Source organism: Asparagus officinalis, chromosome 4 (assembly GCF_001876935.1).
Source record: "Asparagus officinalis chromosome 4, Aspof.V1, whole genome shotgun sequence".
NCBI classification, from domain to species: Eukaryota; Viridiplantae; Streptophyta; class Magnoliopsida; order Asparagales; family Asparagaceae; genus Asparagus; species Asparagus officinalis.
This window is the reverse complement of record NC_033797.1, coordinates 41,278,356-41,293,430: the sequence shown is the minus strand read 5'-3', so window position 1 is coordinate 41,293,430 and position 15,075 is coordinate 41,278,356. Positions and strand designations below refer to the sequence as shown.

At 38.7% G+C, this 15,075-nt stretch overlaps 1 protein-coding gene across 3 annotated transcripts; it reads left to right on the top strand.

Annotated features, from left to right (window-relative positions):
• Positions 7,645–13,635, top strand: LOC109837275 (ACT domain-containing protein ACR10). Of its 3 annotated transcripts, none has more exons than XM_020405440.1 (6): positions 7,645–7,929; positions 8,570–8,812; positions 9,443–9,548; positions 11,088–11,430; positions 11,731–12,015; positions 13,142–13,635. In XM_020405440.1, the coding sequence occupies exons 1-6, from the start codon at positions 7,776–7,778 to the stop codon at positions 13,277–13,279; spliced, it is 1,269 nt and encodes a 422-aa protein (XP_020261029.1). In that variant the 5' UTR covers positions 7,645–7,775; the 3' UTR covers positions 13,280–13,635. The 3 variants fall into 3 exon arrangements, with proteins under 3 accessions (XP_020261029.1, XP_020261030.1, XP_020261031.1); XM_020405441.1 differs by lacking the exon at positions 7,645–7,929 and adding an exon at positions 7,949–8,117; XM_020405442.1 differs by lacking the exon at positions 7,645–7,929 and adding an exon at positions 8,148–8,452.

Here is a 15,075-nt window from a genome sequence, read left to right as displayed (position 1 = left end):
GCAACTTGTAAATATTAGAAGGGTGTAACTGCACCCCCAACACATAAACTAAATCCGTCATTGACTAAAGAGATTAATGTAAAAACACATGAAAGATTTAGGATACTAATATCAAAATATGAAGATTTGAGAAGCTAATATCAAAATATTTAGGCCCCGTTTGGCAAATGGTTAATAAAGAGGGGTTAAAGAGAATGATTAATGTACTTAGCCTATTTGATAATCCGAAGAACTAAATTATTAACCCGTTAAATAAGTTTTATTTTAGCCCTTATGATCAGTTTTAGTGTTTGGGAATAACAATGATTTTGACTATTTTCTTTATAATTAGAAGGGTTAACTCTTATTCCATTTAAATAGGAGTATTAGTAAACCCCTCATTTTGAGGGGTTAACTCATTTTAACCCCTCTAGAGGGGTTAACTTAACCCTTCTATGTTTTTTATGTTTGACAAATTATGAAGGGTTAACTCACTTTAACCCTTATATAGATTTGTTGTGTTTGACAGGTTAAGAAGGGGTTAAGTCTCCTGAAACAATTCAAAATGAAAGATTTGAAGGACTAATATAAGAAGCGATCTCTTCGCTATGAAATAACAGTACGCACATAAAATCCCATCCTCGCTAGGGGGGAAAAGTAATAAAAAGATCACAACATGTATAGAATGTGTCAGCCTATAAATTTTTGCTTAAAATGATGGGCTTAGTGAATTTTGTAAAAAAATCACGACGGTTGAGTTAAAAGCTTAAATCATGGGCTGAACGAATTTTTGTTACTTTGGTTCGCAGCTGAAAGAAAATTTTCAAGAAAACAATTAATTTGGTGATTTTCCCTCCCACTTTGAACATATCCTGGTTACATTGAGCTTTCACAGATTTGACGGTTACCAACTTACTTCAAGGCCCAAGGGGTTTTAGCAAGAAAAATCTTTTACTTTAAGCTAACGTACAATGCGTTCTCTACTTTTGATTCATCAACTCTTGTTTATATTTCTCTTTAGACCTAAATTGCACGAATAAAACTTGCATAATTTGTACGATTTTGAGAGACCTGAACAATTCCAATTTCGAAAATATGAATTGCTGAATTACGAATTTAAAAGTTTGAAGATTTTAGTATGATAAATTAATAACGTAAGATGTATATATTTTGACTAGCTTAATTACGTACAATATTTGGATTTTCATCACGTGTTTAAGCGATAGCATGTTGTTTGCCTGGAAGAAATAGCTTATTTCTTTAGTGGTTTTGTGTTCTTAAATAATTTTGCATATATGCATTCTTTCATGTCACAATTGCTGAAATTCCAATCAATGCTAAATTCTAATAATTTGTGCCTACTTACATTGTTCTTACTTGTTATAAGATAAACACATTATCAAATTTTCTCTTTTGGTTTGAAGAAGTATTGAAAGTAGGAAATAAATCAAAGAAGTAACTTCTAAATTTATGAAGTAGGAAATACTGAAAGTAATATTTTTTTGTTTGTTTCACATATTTTTTGAAGTAGTGAAAATAGTAGTTTTATTCTTCATTCAATTTTTTGTTTGGATAGCAATGAAAAACTGTTAGGAAGTAATTAATAAAGGAAATATTAATAAGAAAAATTATTTATTTTCTAATTAAATTTTATATATATATATATATATATATATATATATATTACACGTGTGATGATGACAAGCGGGCAACAAGCTGCGCCGCTAATCCTTTCTGTATTGCAAAACCCAGCCTACGAAACACATACTCAGCTGATCCCGCCGTCGCCACATTCTTGTTCATAAATTTTTGTACCCTCCTGAGGAATTCCACCGCATCAGCTGCAAGGAAACCAAACGTATCGAACGCGAACGGGATGAAACTGTGTTGGTTGTCCTTGCAAGCTTGATCATGTTTGCCCACCTTCGCCTCTGCCGCTCTATCCGCTGCATGCCCAACAGTGAACACTCCATTACCAAACCCCACCAATGGAGACACCCCCGTGAGATCAACACAAGCGTGCTTCCCCCCGCTCCAACTGTAGACAAGGACGTCTGCCGGCCTTAAAGTAGATCTAGCCTCTCCAGGAGGGGTGAGGAAGTTGACCGGCGCTTCCTTCTTTGATGGGATCCCTGCTCTTCGGAGGATATCATACAAGACATCTCTGACTAAGTCGTGCCTGTACTTGAACCCTGGCTGCTTCTGACAGTGGATGGCATGCTCTCCAAAAGCATCCATCTACGCCCTACGACAAACTGGGCACATAGTCCCCTCCACGAACAAAGGAACAAACAACCTGTACCTGAGAATGGCCTGGTACTCCCCCGGTGTCATACGTTGCCCCAATCCCTCAATAGGCGTGGCCAATAAGAAATCCTGGGCGTGTTTTGCCCGCAGGCACCCAAAAATAGCCACCTGCCTCTCTGATAGATCAAACTCCGTCGCTAGATCTCTACAAATACCACCAAAAAAGGTGTCTGCCAAGTAATGCATTGGTTTTGGGGGGACAGACCCTTTAGTGGTGATTTGAAGAAGGTCAACCTCCGGTAGCTTAGCCTGAAGAAAGGCCCGGGCGGAAATAAAGTGCTCGCCTAAAGAGACCTCGCCACAACCTCTCAAAATGTGGTCTTGGAGCTCGATAAACTTCAGGATGGATGTAATCTCCGCTTTAACCTATTCTCAATAAACTTCTCTCATTGTAGATTTTTTAAATAAGAAGATGTGGAAACATCAAGATGGATGTTCTGAGTCGCCTTAGCCACCCTTTTGGCTGCTAACCCACCAACAAACTCCTCCTCCATGCTAACCGCTCCACCTAAAAGCCTCACCCCATCGCGAGGCCGACTGATATCCAAGGGAAAAAGCCCCTCCAGCAAACTCCTAGGATCCTGGGAGGGCCAGAATAATTCAGTTTTGGTGACATTGAGGTCCAACCCGAGCTTTGGGCCTTCAGTCTCGATCACCTTATATGCCTTAGCAATCTCCAAAGTATCCCCGACTAATGACCCATCGTCCAAGTACCAAGCTTGAAGAGTTGCACTCTTCCTGCACTCGTAGAATCAACGGGTGAAGCGTGAGGGCGAACAACAGAGGCCCTAATGGATCCCCATGTTGAATCCCCCGAGCAGACCAGATAAAATCCGCCCCCAAGTACAGTCTAGCGGGCTGCACATAAAGAAATTCCACCTAAGGAGAGATCGCTGAACACTTAAGGTGCACTTCCCGTAACATGCTACTCTTGTCCACCAAATTGAATGCATTGCGGAAGTCGACCAAAAGCATGGAGAGCGAGTCATCCGCATGATGGACACCAACGTACTTATTAACCGCATGCAAAACTGCTTCCGCCCCTCCTGAGACTCCTACCCCAAACTGAAAATCGCCCAAATAACTCGCCATGTCCTTCCCCACCTTCTTCATGGCCACTTTAGAGACGAGGCGCCTCCAAATGGCACCTACCGCAATCGGCCTTATGCCCCCATCACCCTTCAACAACGGAGTGAGAGGAGCACTAGCAATAAACTCCGCCAATGATGCCGGACAACGCCCTTGCAACCACAAATTAACCACTGGAGTGAGAGACGCGAGAAGGTCTTTAGCATAGTGGACTCCGGACCACATAGAGCATCTAACAAATGTTGGGCTCGAAGGCCATCACGGCCGCAAGAGGTTCCCTTAGGGAAGGATCGCAAGCAATGGAGAACCTCCCCGCAATCCACAGAGAGCGGCTCTTGGTCATACCCCAAAGCAGGCAACACCGGTGAAGGCGCCGAAGGGTGCTTGTCCTCAAGGGACTGACGTGTCTGCGGAGTGTCAGGTGCAACTCCCGAGGACGTGAGGACCTTCACGGCCGCTGAATAGTGCCCGTCTGATATCTTCCTCAAACACTGTTTGACATTGATAGCCGTTGGGCAAGCACCTGGGTCGTCTTTCCGGACAGAGAGGGGAGAAGGGAGCTCTCTAAACATGGTGTCAAGGAGTTTATGGGGGCCTCCAACCTCACCCCAGATGGACAATGCATCCAAGATATGCCGTTGCTGAAGAGCCTTTCTGTTTCCTGACCTCGAACTCTTGCGATCATGGGTTTTAATAACCCTTAAAGTGCAACATGGCAAGATCAAAAGCCGTACCCAAGCGTCACAAGATTGTGGGTTGGAAGACACCCCGGAGAGCGAGGCTTTGAGGGCAGCCGAGAACGCCAACCTACAAGATGGGGGAACACTTTTAACCGTTCGAACCAGTTAAACCCTCTTTCAACTGTACCGCTGTCGAGCTTGCAATGTTGTGGACCCAAAGAAGGGATATGTGATACAGACTCGAGGATAGGAGGGGCACTAGGCCGAGGGATATCCACAATGGTGCACCCCACATTTCCCTCGCCATCCTCTGAAGGCGGTGGGACAGACACTCCCCTGTCATGCTTACAATGTTTACTTAGAGCATGAATCCTCAAGCACGTACCACACATCCATTGCCCCATAGCTCGTAGTGTGGCCTCAAATGAGTTGAAAATGGTAATGTCACGGCGTAACAGCCCCTTGCATTCCTCGACCTTAGACTCCGAATTGAGATGTTGTTTGCGTAAGTGAATAACCAAATACACAGGGGTGAGCCCTCTACCCTCAGAACCCCCTGCCGTACATCCGTCAAGTCCCTTGAGAGGGCAGCGGACAAACACCTTCTGCGGCGCCAAAGGAGGGGGGCGAGAGAGGGACAGGACTGAGGGGAGAACCACTGAATCTTGGGGGGAGGGCATGCTAATTGTTATGTTATATTGTAATACAGGATGCCCTTTTGGTCACTTGCGACAATGAAGCTTTCCTAACTAGTAGCAATCGAAATGATTAATTGTCGCAATCGGAATGATTAATTTATTCTAATTTATCAGATAACAAATGTAATACAATGTTATTTACTGCCTGCCGGATCTCGCCGCTGGGTGCCGGATCTCGCCGATCTCGCTGCTGGATGCCTGGATTCCGCTGGACGCCGCTGCCTGAAGGTTGGACGCCGATGCCGCTGGAAGGAGACAAATGTGTCTGGATTCCTAATTAATACATGTTTCACTTACTTCTAGGTTACTTCCTAGCCTTGAGGGGAGGAAAAAATATTTAGAAAGTGTGGATGACATGTAGACGTCACATCAGCGTTTAAAAAAGTATTAGAAGTAAGTTTTTTGAGAAATAAACATGTTTTTTGTTCAGAAGTAGCAAAAATAGTATCTATTTTCTCTATTTCAGCTACTTCATAATTACTTACGTGCAGACAAATAGGCCCTTAGTTAACCAGATTTCAATAACAATTTTCACTTTGGTGCTAGATTTTAATGTAAAAAATCTACTACATTCTTATTACAATATTTTAATTAAAAAAGATATGTACCATAGTTGTCCTATTCTCAAATATTAGGCACTAATTGCTAATATGATGTTTAAATGCCATAAATGCCACCATTTTGTATTTCATTACCACCATTTAAATGACATAATACCATAATTTTCAAAGTTGACAATTGCATCTGACGAACATAATCAAAATTAGCTTTCAAGTGATAATTTTCAAAGGAATAATTTTTCACTTTAGCCCTATTTAAATTTTTTATTATTAAAATCGACCCTTTTTTCTTTTATTTACCAAAGGTCACCCCCTTGTTCATTTGAGAAGGTTGGATTTTGGAGGAGGCGAAGCCCTGCAGGATTGGAGACTCGGATCTAAAAAAGATCTCAACTTTGGGACATCAAGGACTTGCTCATCCAGATCGGGTGCTCGGCGATCATCAACGTCAAATAAGACAGGTGTTCGTGAGGATCGGATCTCAGATCTACGTTGCTACACTCCGGATCTAAGCTTGGTCTTAGATCCCGAGACTTGGACGATTGTTTCCTTGGTGAAACAATCCTCCCCGGCTATTATTTCCTTGGTGAAATAATACCCGTTGTACTGCGTAGATCCGACCGGATCTAGATCGCGCGGTGGTCCACGGCAAACAACCCCGGCGCAGGCAAAGAACCCACAAAGCGAGCGACCGCAAAACAGGAGCTCGCGATTCGTTCGACAAACAAGGAAACAAAGTTGTAATTTTCATTTCTTTTCAATTTTATTTACGTTGTAACCGGATCTTATAAAAAGACCAGATCTTTGTAATCGATAGACTATTACAAGAGTGTACAATGGAATCATTAATGAAGAAAGCAACAATTTTTCCCGCGAACAATCTGGCGACCACAGTGGGAGCCAACGATCTCGCTGCCGAGATCGTTACGTCGCAGCCGCGGATCTCTTTTATTTACCAAAACCGACCCGATTTCTTGATTAGCGGCTTAATCACATTCCTAATTAGTCGGGGTTGCCAACCCCGACTATTTAGGATATTAATTTTTAGGGTTTAAGGCTTCTAATTAGGGTTTAAGACACTCCTAAATAGTCGGGGTTGGCAACCCCGACTAATTAGGAATGTGATTAAGCCGCTAATCAAGAAATCGGGTCGGTTTTGGTAAATAAAAGAAAAAAGGGTCGATTTTAATAATAAAAAATTCAAAAAGGGCTAAAGTGAAAAATTGTTCTTTTCAAAGCATTTTAAGCCATAAATCACAAAGCTTGTCTTTATTATAAAAAACCTAATTGAAGTAAGAACAAAAAAAAATCATGTAGAAAAGAAAGAAAGTGTGGCTTACCTCTTGGACAATATATACATCAGGCAGAGATTTTCAAGGGGGGAAAAAGAAAAAAAATGAGAAATATAATTGTAGGGTATCTTAAATGCCAATGAGACACCCTACAATTATATTCAAATAATAAAGGTTGGGGGTCAGTGATGTTTGACAAAATGAAATGTTAATAATGTAATTTATATTTTGTTTTGTTTAAGTTCACAAAATATAATTTCTAATTGAAAGTTTAACCGTATTGGGAACATTGAGAATGAATACAGAATAATGGCATTTATGGTATTTAAGCAATCATATTAGCAATTAATTACTACTCTTTAGAAATAGACTAAAAATAATCATATTAGCAATTAATTACTACTCTTTAGAAATAGACTAAAAATAATATATTTTATTCATATTAACGGGTGACCCTGGACGCCCCTAGAAACACCCTATTAATAAAGACTACCCCTTATAAATATTTGCAAATAAACCCTATAAGTTAGGGATATTTACATTATTCAAATCATAATAATTCCTACCTACCTCCAAAATTATAGTCATCGATCCCTCAACTTCACCACCCATTTTGACTTTTTAAGACAATAGAACTAGGAGTACATGTTAAACTAATTAACTTTTTTAGAAACAAATAAATTATCCTCAATCAATTTCATTAAAGATTTTAGAATAGTTAATCTTAGCATCGTTAGAATATCGACATCTCTTTCTCTCCTCTTTTCTTTTATTCTCAAGCGACCCAAATCGCCTCCATCGATATAAAAAGTAGTTGTTCTCACTATATTAAGTTAATTAAATTTATTTTCTGAAATTTTTTAAATAATCACATTTTGGGAGATAAAAAAACACGATTTAGTAGGCGCTTGATACAAATACAGATGATACGAGGGACTATTACCTTAAAAAACCCAATAAAAATAAACCAAAAATTATTAATGCTGTTTTAGCGAAAGAGCCCCCCACCCACCAAATAGTTATCCAATAAGACTCCTCAAAAGGATTGAAGCCCCCCCCACAAAAAACCAAAACCTCGAGATCTCTCCCCCCACTCTCTCTCGTACGCAGATACTCTCCCTTCCCATCTCTCGGGGATTCCTCTTCTCTAGAGAGAGAAAGTAGGAAATCATGGGCATACCCTGTGATGATTTTGTGCTTATCAGGGCTCCGGAGACCCCCGGTGATCCTACGGTGGTCACCGTCAACTGTCCCGATAAAACCGGCCTCGGCTGCGACCTCTGCCGTATTATACTCTTCTTTGGCCTCAGCGTCGTCCGCGGAGGTGCGGGTTTTTTTTTCCCCACTTTACCCCCTCCCTAAACAATACTTTGCATTTCCTGTCCTTTTGTTTTCCTAAATACCCCTGCTTTATTAGTCCAGACGGGACGGGTTTCGCAGAAATGGATGCATTTTCTCCCCCCTCCTTTTTGGGGAGGATTCTCTGGATAATAAGAGGCAGCCAGATTTTCCGTAAGGCCCTCCAGTCGTAAACCGTTTAAATTAGGCCCTCAGATTTCTTATATATATATTTAAAAATATTGCATCATGAGGACATAATGGTGCGTGCTAGCGAGGAGAGCATTTCTGCAACTATTCTCCGGCTGGGCGGATTTCCCAACGACCCTCCTCTCTTTTTACGGGTTGTAATGATCAATTTAGACATAAGCCCCTCAAATTGTTTTGATTGTCGCATAAGCACCCTTAAACCTTTCGACAACAAAACATGAACCACATGGCGTGCTCGTCTTCGGCTAGACGACCAATTTAGCGCTGGAGGCCACAATTGCTATTTTAGGAAATCCCGAGTAACCAATAAAACACCCTCCCAAGTCTTAGTGTTACAATTTATCAGAAAGCTCCTTACTACTTTCACGTTATTGCAACATGAGGACTAAATGGGGTCTTTTTTTTGCAAGAGGAAGATGTGAGCACGGACGGGAAATGGTGCTACTTGGTGTTTTGGGTTGCGAGCAGAGGAGGGAAGGCAATAAGGTGGAGCTTACTGAAGAAGAGGCTTCTTGGAGCTTGCCCGGCTGCCACGTCGGCGTCGGGACTGTACAATTACTATTATAGGCAGCAGCAAGAGGAGATGCTGTTGAGGGAGCAGCAGCCTAAGGTTTTCTTGCTCAAGTTTTGTTGTTATGACAGGATGGGACTCTTGCATGGTAAACTATTTTCTTGTTTAGTTTTAGTTTTGGATTTTTTTTTTTTTTTGCTAATTATTCTGTTGTTTTTGTGTTTGTTTGATATGATTGTTATTAATCAAGTTAATTTTTTTTATGGGTTTGAGCTTTTTTTTTAAAAAAAATTTAAAGTAACATGGGTTTGTTCTGATTTTGTCCGGCCTTAGGATTGAAGTTCTGGGTTTTGTTTTTGTTTGTATGGTGTTCTTTCTTATAAAAATAAATAAAGAAAACTTGGGGGCTAGAAAGATATCCAATACGTCCTGTATATTAGCTGGGTTTACTCTGATTTATTCTTTTGAGAATGCATGTAGTCGATTCATTTCCTAGGATTCAACTTTTAGATTTTTTTTTAGTTTTAATGGTTTGAAAGGGGGGAAAGAACAAATTGGGGACTATTGTTTTTCTTTGTTTGAAAAGACCAAAAAAAAAAAAAGAGCGAACTTCGTCTACTACAACCAGTATACTTATGTTTTGTACAGAACCAAAGCTGGACATCCTTTGGACTAGTAGTTGTCTAGTAGACAGGATCATCTTGATATTTTATTTATGGGAAAAGTCAGTTTTTTTAGGTATTTGAAGTTTTTTTGGGATATTTGTTTGTGATGGCAGATGTGACGCAAGTATTATGTGAGCTGGAGCTCACAATCAGAAGAGTGAAGGTATCAACTACACCAGATGGGAGAGTTATGGACCTCTTCTTCATCACCGACACCAGGTTCAACTTTTATCCTCCTCTTTTCTCCCTTGCTTATTCTTGTCCTCTTTGTATCATAACATTTTGCACAACTTTCATATACCCACAGAAAACTCCAGTCACAATTTATGACTTACGGTGCGTTTCATTTTATGACCTCGCAAAATGTTGGCTAATTCGAAAATATCGAAAATAAAATTAAACAAGGAATTCATTAGAATAAAAAGGATAAGTACAAGTATGGTTATGTGCCTACAAAGCTCTGTCAAAAATCTTGTTGGACATGAGAACAGATAGTCAATTGGTCAAGTGCCTCCGAAACTCTGTAGTCAACTTTGATGTGCAGCATTCACCTTCCATGTGTTACTTATTTAATAGTCATTTTTCTTTGATGCTTAGACTAGAGGGAAGGGTGGTATGTTTTGGTTTCAGACTTTTGTTTCTTTTAGCTACATTTACATAAGGAGCTAAACTATAATAGCCCGAGCTACTTTGCATGTAGCCGATTAATATCACGCATTATCTTCTACAATTCTATTCCTGTCCTTGTTAAAGTAACACTGTATACCTTCAAATCTTAATTGAAGATTTCATTGTCTCTATGCTTAAGTCAGAATTATATTGCGTTACATTGGGCCCTATGATGAGATGTGCTACGTATATAAGTACCTGATGCCTATTTTTAACGGGACAAATTTTCAAAACCAACCTCTTTCCACATTTAATCCTTAAAAAAAACCCATTTTGAAGTTATTTGCAAAAACCAACCTGGTTTCAGCCTTGACGCTGAGACCAGGTCGGTTTTTGTGTAAAGGAGTCTAAAACTTCACGGGAGTTGAACTCCCGTGAAGTTTAGCAAAGCTGCTAAACTTCACGGGAGTTCAACTCCCGTGAAGTTTCATAGTAAAAAAAAATTTGAACTATGAAACTTCACGGGAGTTGAACCCCCGTAAAATTTAGCAGCTTTGCTAAACTTCACGGGAGTTCAACTCCCGTGAAGCTTCAGAAGTTTTTTTTTTTCAAAAACCGACCTGGTTTCAGCGCCAAGGCTGAAACCAGGTCGGTTTTTGAAAATATTGTTGAAAGGGGTCTTTTTTTGGGATTAAATGTGGAAAGAATTTGGTTTTGAAAATTTGTCCATTTTTAACACAACCAGGCAGTTTCATACATATATTCCTAATTGTGGCTTAGGATATTCTACATGTATAATATTTTAAACGTATAAAAAAGAAGAGATTTTGATTATGATTTTTTTATTTAACCATAATAACTTCTCCATATATTGTCTCCTTAGGTGATGCATTTTGCTGATTAAAGCTTCTTTTGGAGATTCCTTGTCTTGAAACTGTCATAAGTTGCAATGAAATTCATTTGCCACCTTCTGTAGGAGTAGGGTGGTCTCTTGTGTTTTATTACCTAGACGAATGCTCGAATACTTTACATATTTGATAAAATATAAGTTTATTTTGCTTGCTAATGAACACAATAAGTTCTTCCCTTGCAAACTCTACCCATTTCATCATTCTTATGTTTTAAAAGCTTATATTTCCATGCTACTAGGGAACTACTACATACAAAGAAGAGGAAAGACGAAACATGCGAACAATTGAGATCTGTTCTTGGTGACTCCATGACAAGTTGTGATATCGAACTAGCAAGTGAAGAAATAGCTTCATGTCTTCAGGCTTCACCTCTTCTTCCCCCAGAAACAACCGAAGAGATGTTCAATTTAGATCTTTCCATAGAATCACCCACAGGAGCACATCATCCCTCATCAACAACTCCTTCAGTCACAGTAGATAATTCTCTAAGTCCCTCTCACACTCTCGTTCAAGTCCTTTGTCGAGATCACAAGGGCCTCCTCTATGACATAATGAGAACTCTCAAAGATTACAAAATCCAGGTAAACATAGTAAAATTGTGATGATATATTCATAAATTGTTTGGGGAGAAAAATCATGTACAGGACCCTCTATAGAATATGATAATAGGGAGAAAGGAGAGGGTGACACCTGACATATCACGAATCTTGATATACATATCAATAACATTTGCACTGATGGACGATAGTGACTGCACTGATGGTGTCTACTTTCAAATGCCACTTGTCACCCTCTCCTTCTATAGAGACCCCTCTCATTGTTGTGGTAATTGGTTTCTTAACCATGTCTTTTTTTTTGTGGTGATTTTGTACTCTACTTAGATCTCTTATGGGCGATTCTATGCATCCTATAAAGGGAATTGTGAGATTGACTTGTTTATAGTTCAAACGGATGGAAAGAAGATTGTCGACCCAAGTAAACAGAAGGAATTGTGTGATCGTTTGAGAATGGAGTTGTTCAGTCCACTACGTGTTACCGTTGTGAATAGAGGACCAGATACTGAGCTTTTGGTTGCAAATCCTGTTGAGTTATCTGGCAAAGGCAGGCCTCTTGTTTTTTATGATATCACCCTTGCCCTAAAAATGCTTCACACGCGCGTCTTTCTGGTAAGACTGCACAATTTTCTCCAAAGCACTGGAAATTATCACGCATTTAGGAATTTAAATTTTCTTAAGGACTATGAATTCCTTAACATTGAGTAGTTTAGCTATAACTTATTCAAATCATGAATTCCTTACTGGAAATATGGCTTCAGACCATAGAAAGTATTAAAATTGTCATTTCAGTACCTTGTTGTCTCCTGCCATTTATTACTTCGTAGGTATCTTAAATGAATTTATGAGAGCATAGGGGTTATTCAGAGGATAAGGTTGGGCTGAAAATAGTTCATGGGTAAGCAGAAAGATTTAACAGGGGGGCGAGGTGGGGCCAAAAATAGCTCGGGGTAATCTGAATAGAGTCTGGAGCCTGTAAAAATTGATGCTTGTTCATTAATATTTAGTTGGCAACTTATATTGATGAACAAGTTTCAATCTCAAGGATATTCTTTTTCTGTAGCCTATTTCCTTTTTTTCACTTAGGTACCGTTTGGCAAAGGGTTAAGTGAGGGGTTAAGGAGACTTAACCTCTTCTTAACCCGCCAAACATAAAAAATCTATACAAGGGTTAAAGTGAGTTAACCCTCCATAATTTGCCAAACATAAAAAATATAGAAGGGTTAAGCTAACCCCTTTAGAGGGATTAAAATGAGGTAACCCCTCAAAATGAGGGGTTTACTAATACTCCTATTTAGAAGGATTAAGAGTTAACTCTTCTAATTATAAAGAAAATAGTCAAAATCATTGTTATTCCCAAACACTAAAACTGATCACAATGACTAAAATAAAACTTATATAACGGGTTAATAATTTAGTCCTTCGGATTATCGAATGTGCTAACTATGTTAATCCTTCTCCTTAATCCCTCTTCATTAACCCTTTGCCAAACGGAGCCTTATGGATTGCATATTATTAGTCAACGACACATCTTCTGAAGTTAATAGTCTGAAACTTTTCAAAATTTTGGCAAAGTATCATACCTTTCCTACAGCCAAATGTTATCCCAAATGAAATAGTTTTGTGAACCAACAATTACTTCAAATTTCTTTTAAGTTCCATATACTAATTTCCATAAAGGCATTACATACAAAATAATGGAAATCTATGAACTAAAGCGAGCGTTTGTAACTTTCAGGCTGAGATTGGAAGGCATGTGATCGGTGATACAGAATGGGAAGTATACAGAGTCCTTCTCGATGATGATTGCGAATTGTCTACTGCTCGGAATAAGATTGTCGAAGGAGTGACGAAGATGCTAATGGGTTGGGAGTGATTAAAGCGCAGAAGCTCATCGTATCTGTTCTCTGGATACCTTCTCGCCCTTTTATAAGCAGAAAGGAGCTTACTTCGACTTATTTTGTACAGTGATAGCATGACCATGGTCCATGACTTACCTAAAACTTGGTTCAGTAAGCTAACCTTGTTAATATGGCATCCACGCCAAAGAAAGGGAAGGTTAACAAACAAATGGTAGTTCTCATATTGCAATGTACATAGTTATCATCACTGAGCGTTGAAATATAAAAGTTGGTCTATGGTTAACGTTGTGAATTTTCACGTGACAAAGCCCCTCCATGTCTTGTATTTATTTGATCTTTTTGGATTATGGAATATAGTTGTCTTCTTTCATATGGTGTTTATGTTCTTATGAAGAGTTCCAACAATTTGTATTTTGATAGTCCCAAGTGTTTAAAACAGGGTCCTTCTCTTAATCTTTTCTACTTCAAGCGCAAAATGCTACGTTGTGAGATCTATTTTTCCCATTACTAAGAAGGAACAAAAGGTAATTATGATGTTTACTTATGATTCTTTTTGAGGAGAGGAATTTCTTCTCATTATCTAGGTTTTGTATTGTTTTTAGACTAACTACAAGAGAAATAACTACTATTAGACGCTTAAAGCATATCAAGCATGGATACATGTATAAAGAATTATAAAACAGTTGTATCCCTGTCACCATCTCATCCTCCTCCCGAAGGTTGATTTGTATGAAAATGATTTCAAACAAATATTTTAAAATTGAAAGATTCCACGTCTACAAGCAAACCCAAACGAACAGGACCCGGAATCAAAAGAAAGAATATGCCCTCTGTGCTCAAAATATAATGATTTTTTACTGCACAAAATCAAGCAAAAATCCTATAAAGTGGTCCTTTAAATAAATAAATAAATAAATAAACAAGTCCCAAGTCTTTCTTCGAAAATCACATGCAACTTGCAGGCAGTTGATAATAAGCGATCCTCGTGTTCTCAAACTTCAAAGTCCTTTGGACTGTTTACAACTTTCTCCGTATTGACAGGATGACAAGCACCTCCACCTCTCTCAACCGCACACCTCGACTCACTGCTTTCAGATAGACAGAGATCTTGGTTCCCCTTTCCCCACACACAGAGGGATAGGGGTAGGGGTGGACTGGGCCGGTTTAGGCTCTGACCTAGTATGTTGCCCATCGGGTTTATAATCTGTCCACCATACAATGAATTTAACAAACTTCTAAGACCAATATCCTTCAAACACTGATCAATAAGAACCTCAAAACAAAAAAATTAGAGGAATAGGCCTAAAGCTTTATTAAATTTACTTTCCATTTGAAAAATTATATTTCCAAAATAATCATCCATACGATATTTATGAATTTTTTTGAATATTTAAAATTTGTAAAGCAGCTAAAGTAATGGTTTGATAATAGCAGTCAGATAATAGCATTGTAGCATCATAAAAAACTTGTAACATCTCTTTTAAATTACTTATAATTGTCCATTCATTTTCAGTTATTCCATACATGCTACCAGAGCTAGAGCTAGAAGTATAAAAAGTAATAAAATTATTTATAACTTCTTTATATTCTAATGCTACACTTAACATTGCATAGGTGGAATTCCACCTATAGTCAACATATTTTGGAATTGGTCTGAGTTTTATATTTTTTTCTTTTACAGAATTATTTCCATCTTATAATTCTTTGTTCAGAAGCATTATGAGCATAAGTTACTGACCTAACCTTTTCTATCATGGGTTTAATTTCACTAAATACGCTTTGAACAATTAAATTTAAAATATGACAGATA

Excerpts from the sequence above, each read along its gene's own strand:
- LOC109837275 (XM_020405440.1), top strand. The coding sequence starts at position 7,776 with ATGGGCATACCCTGTGATGATTTTGTGCTTATCAGGGCTCCGGAGACC. Across the intron at positions 7,930-8,569 it reads CCTCAGCGTCGTCCGCGGAG|ATGTGAGCACGGACGGGAAA; the intron begins GTGCGGGTTTTT and ends TGCAAGAGGAAG. Across the intron at positions 9,549-11,087 it reads TTCTTCATCACCGACACCAG|GGAACTACTACATACAAAGA; the intron begins GTTCAACTTTTA and ends CCATGCTACTAG.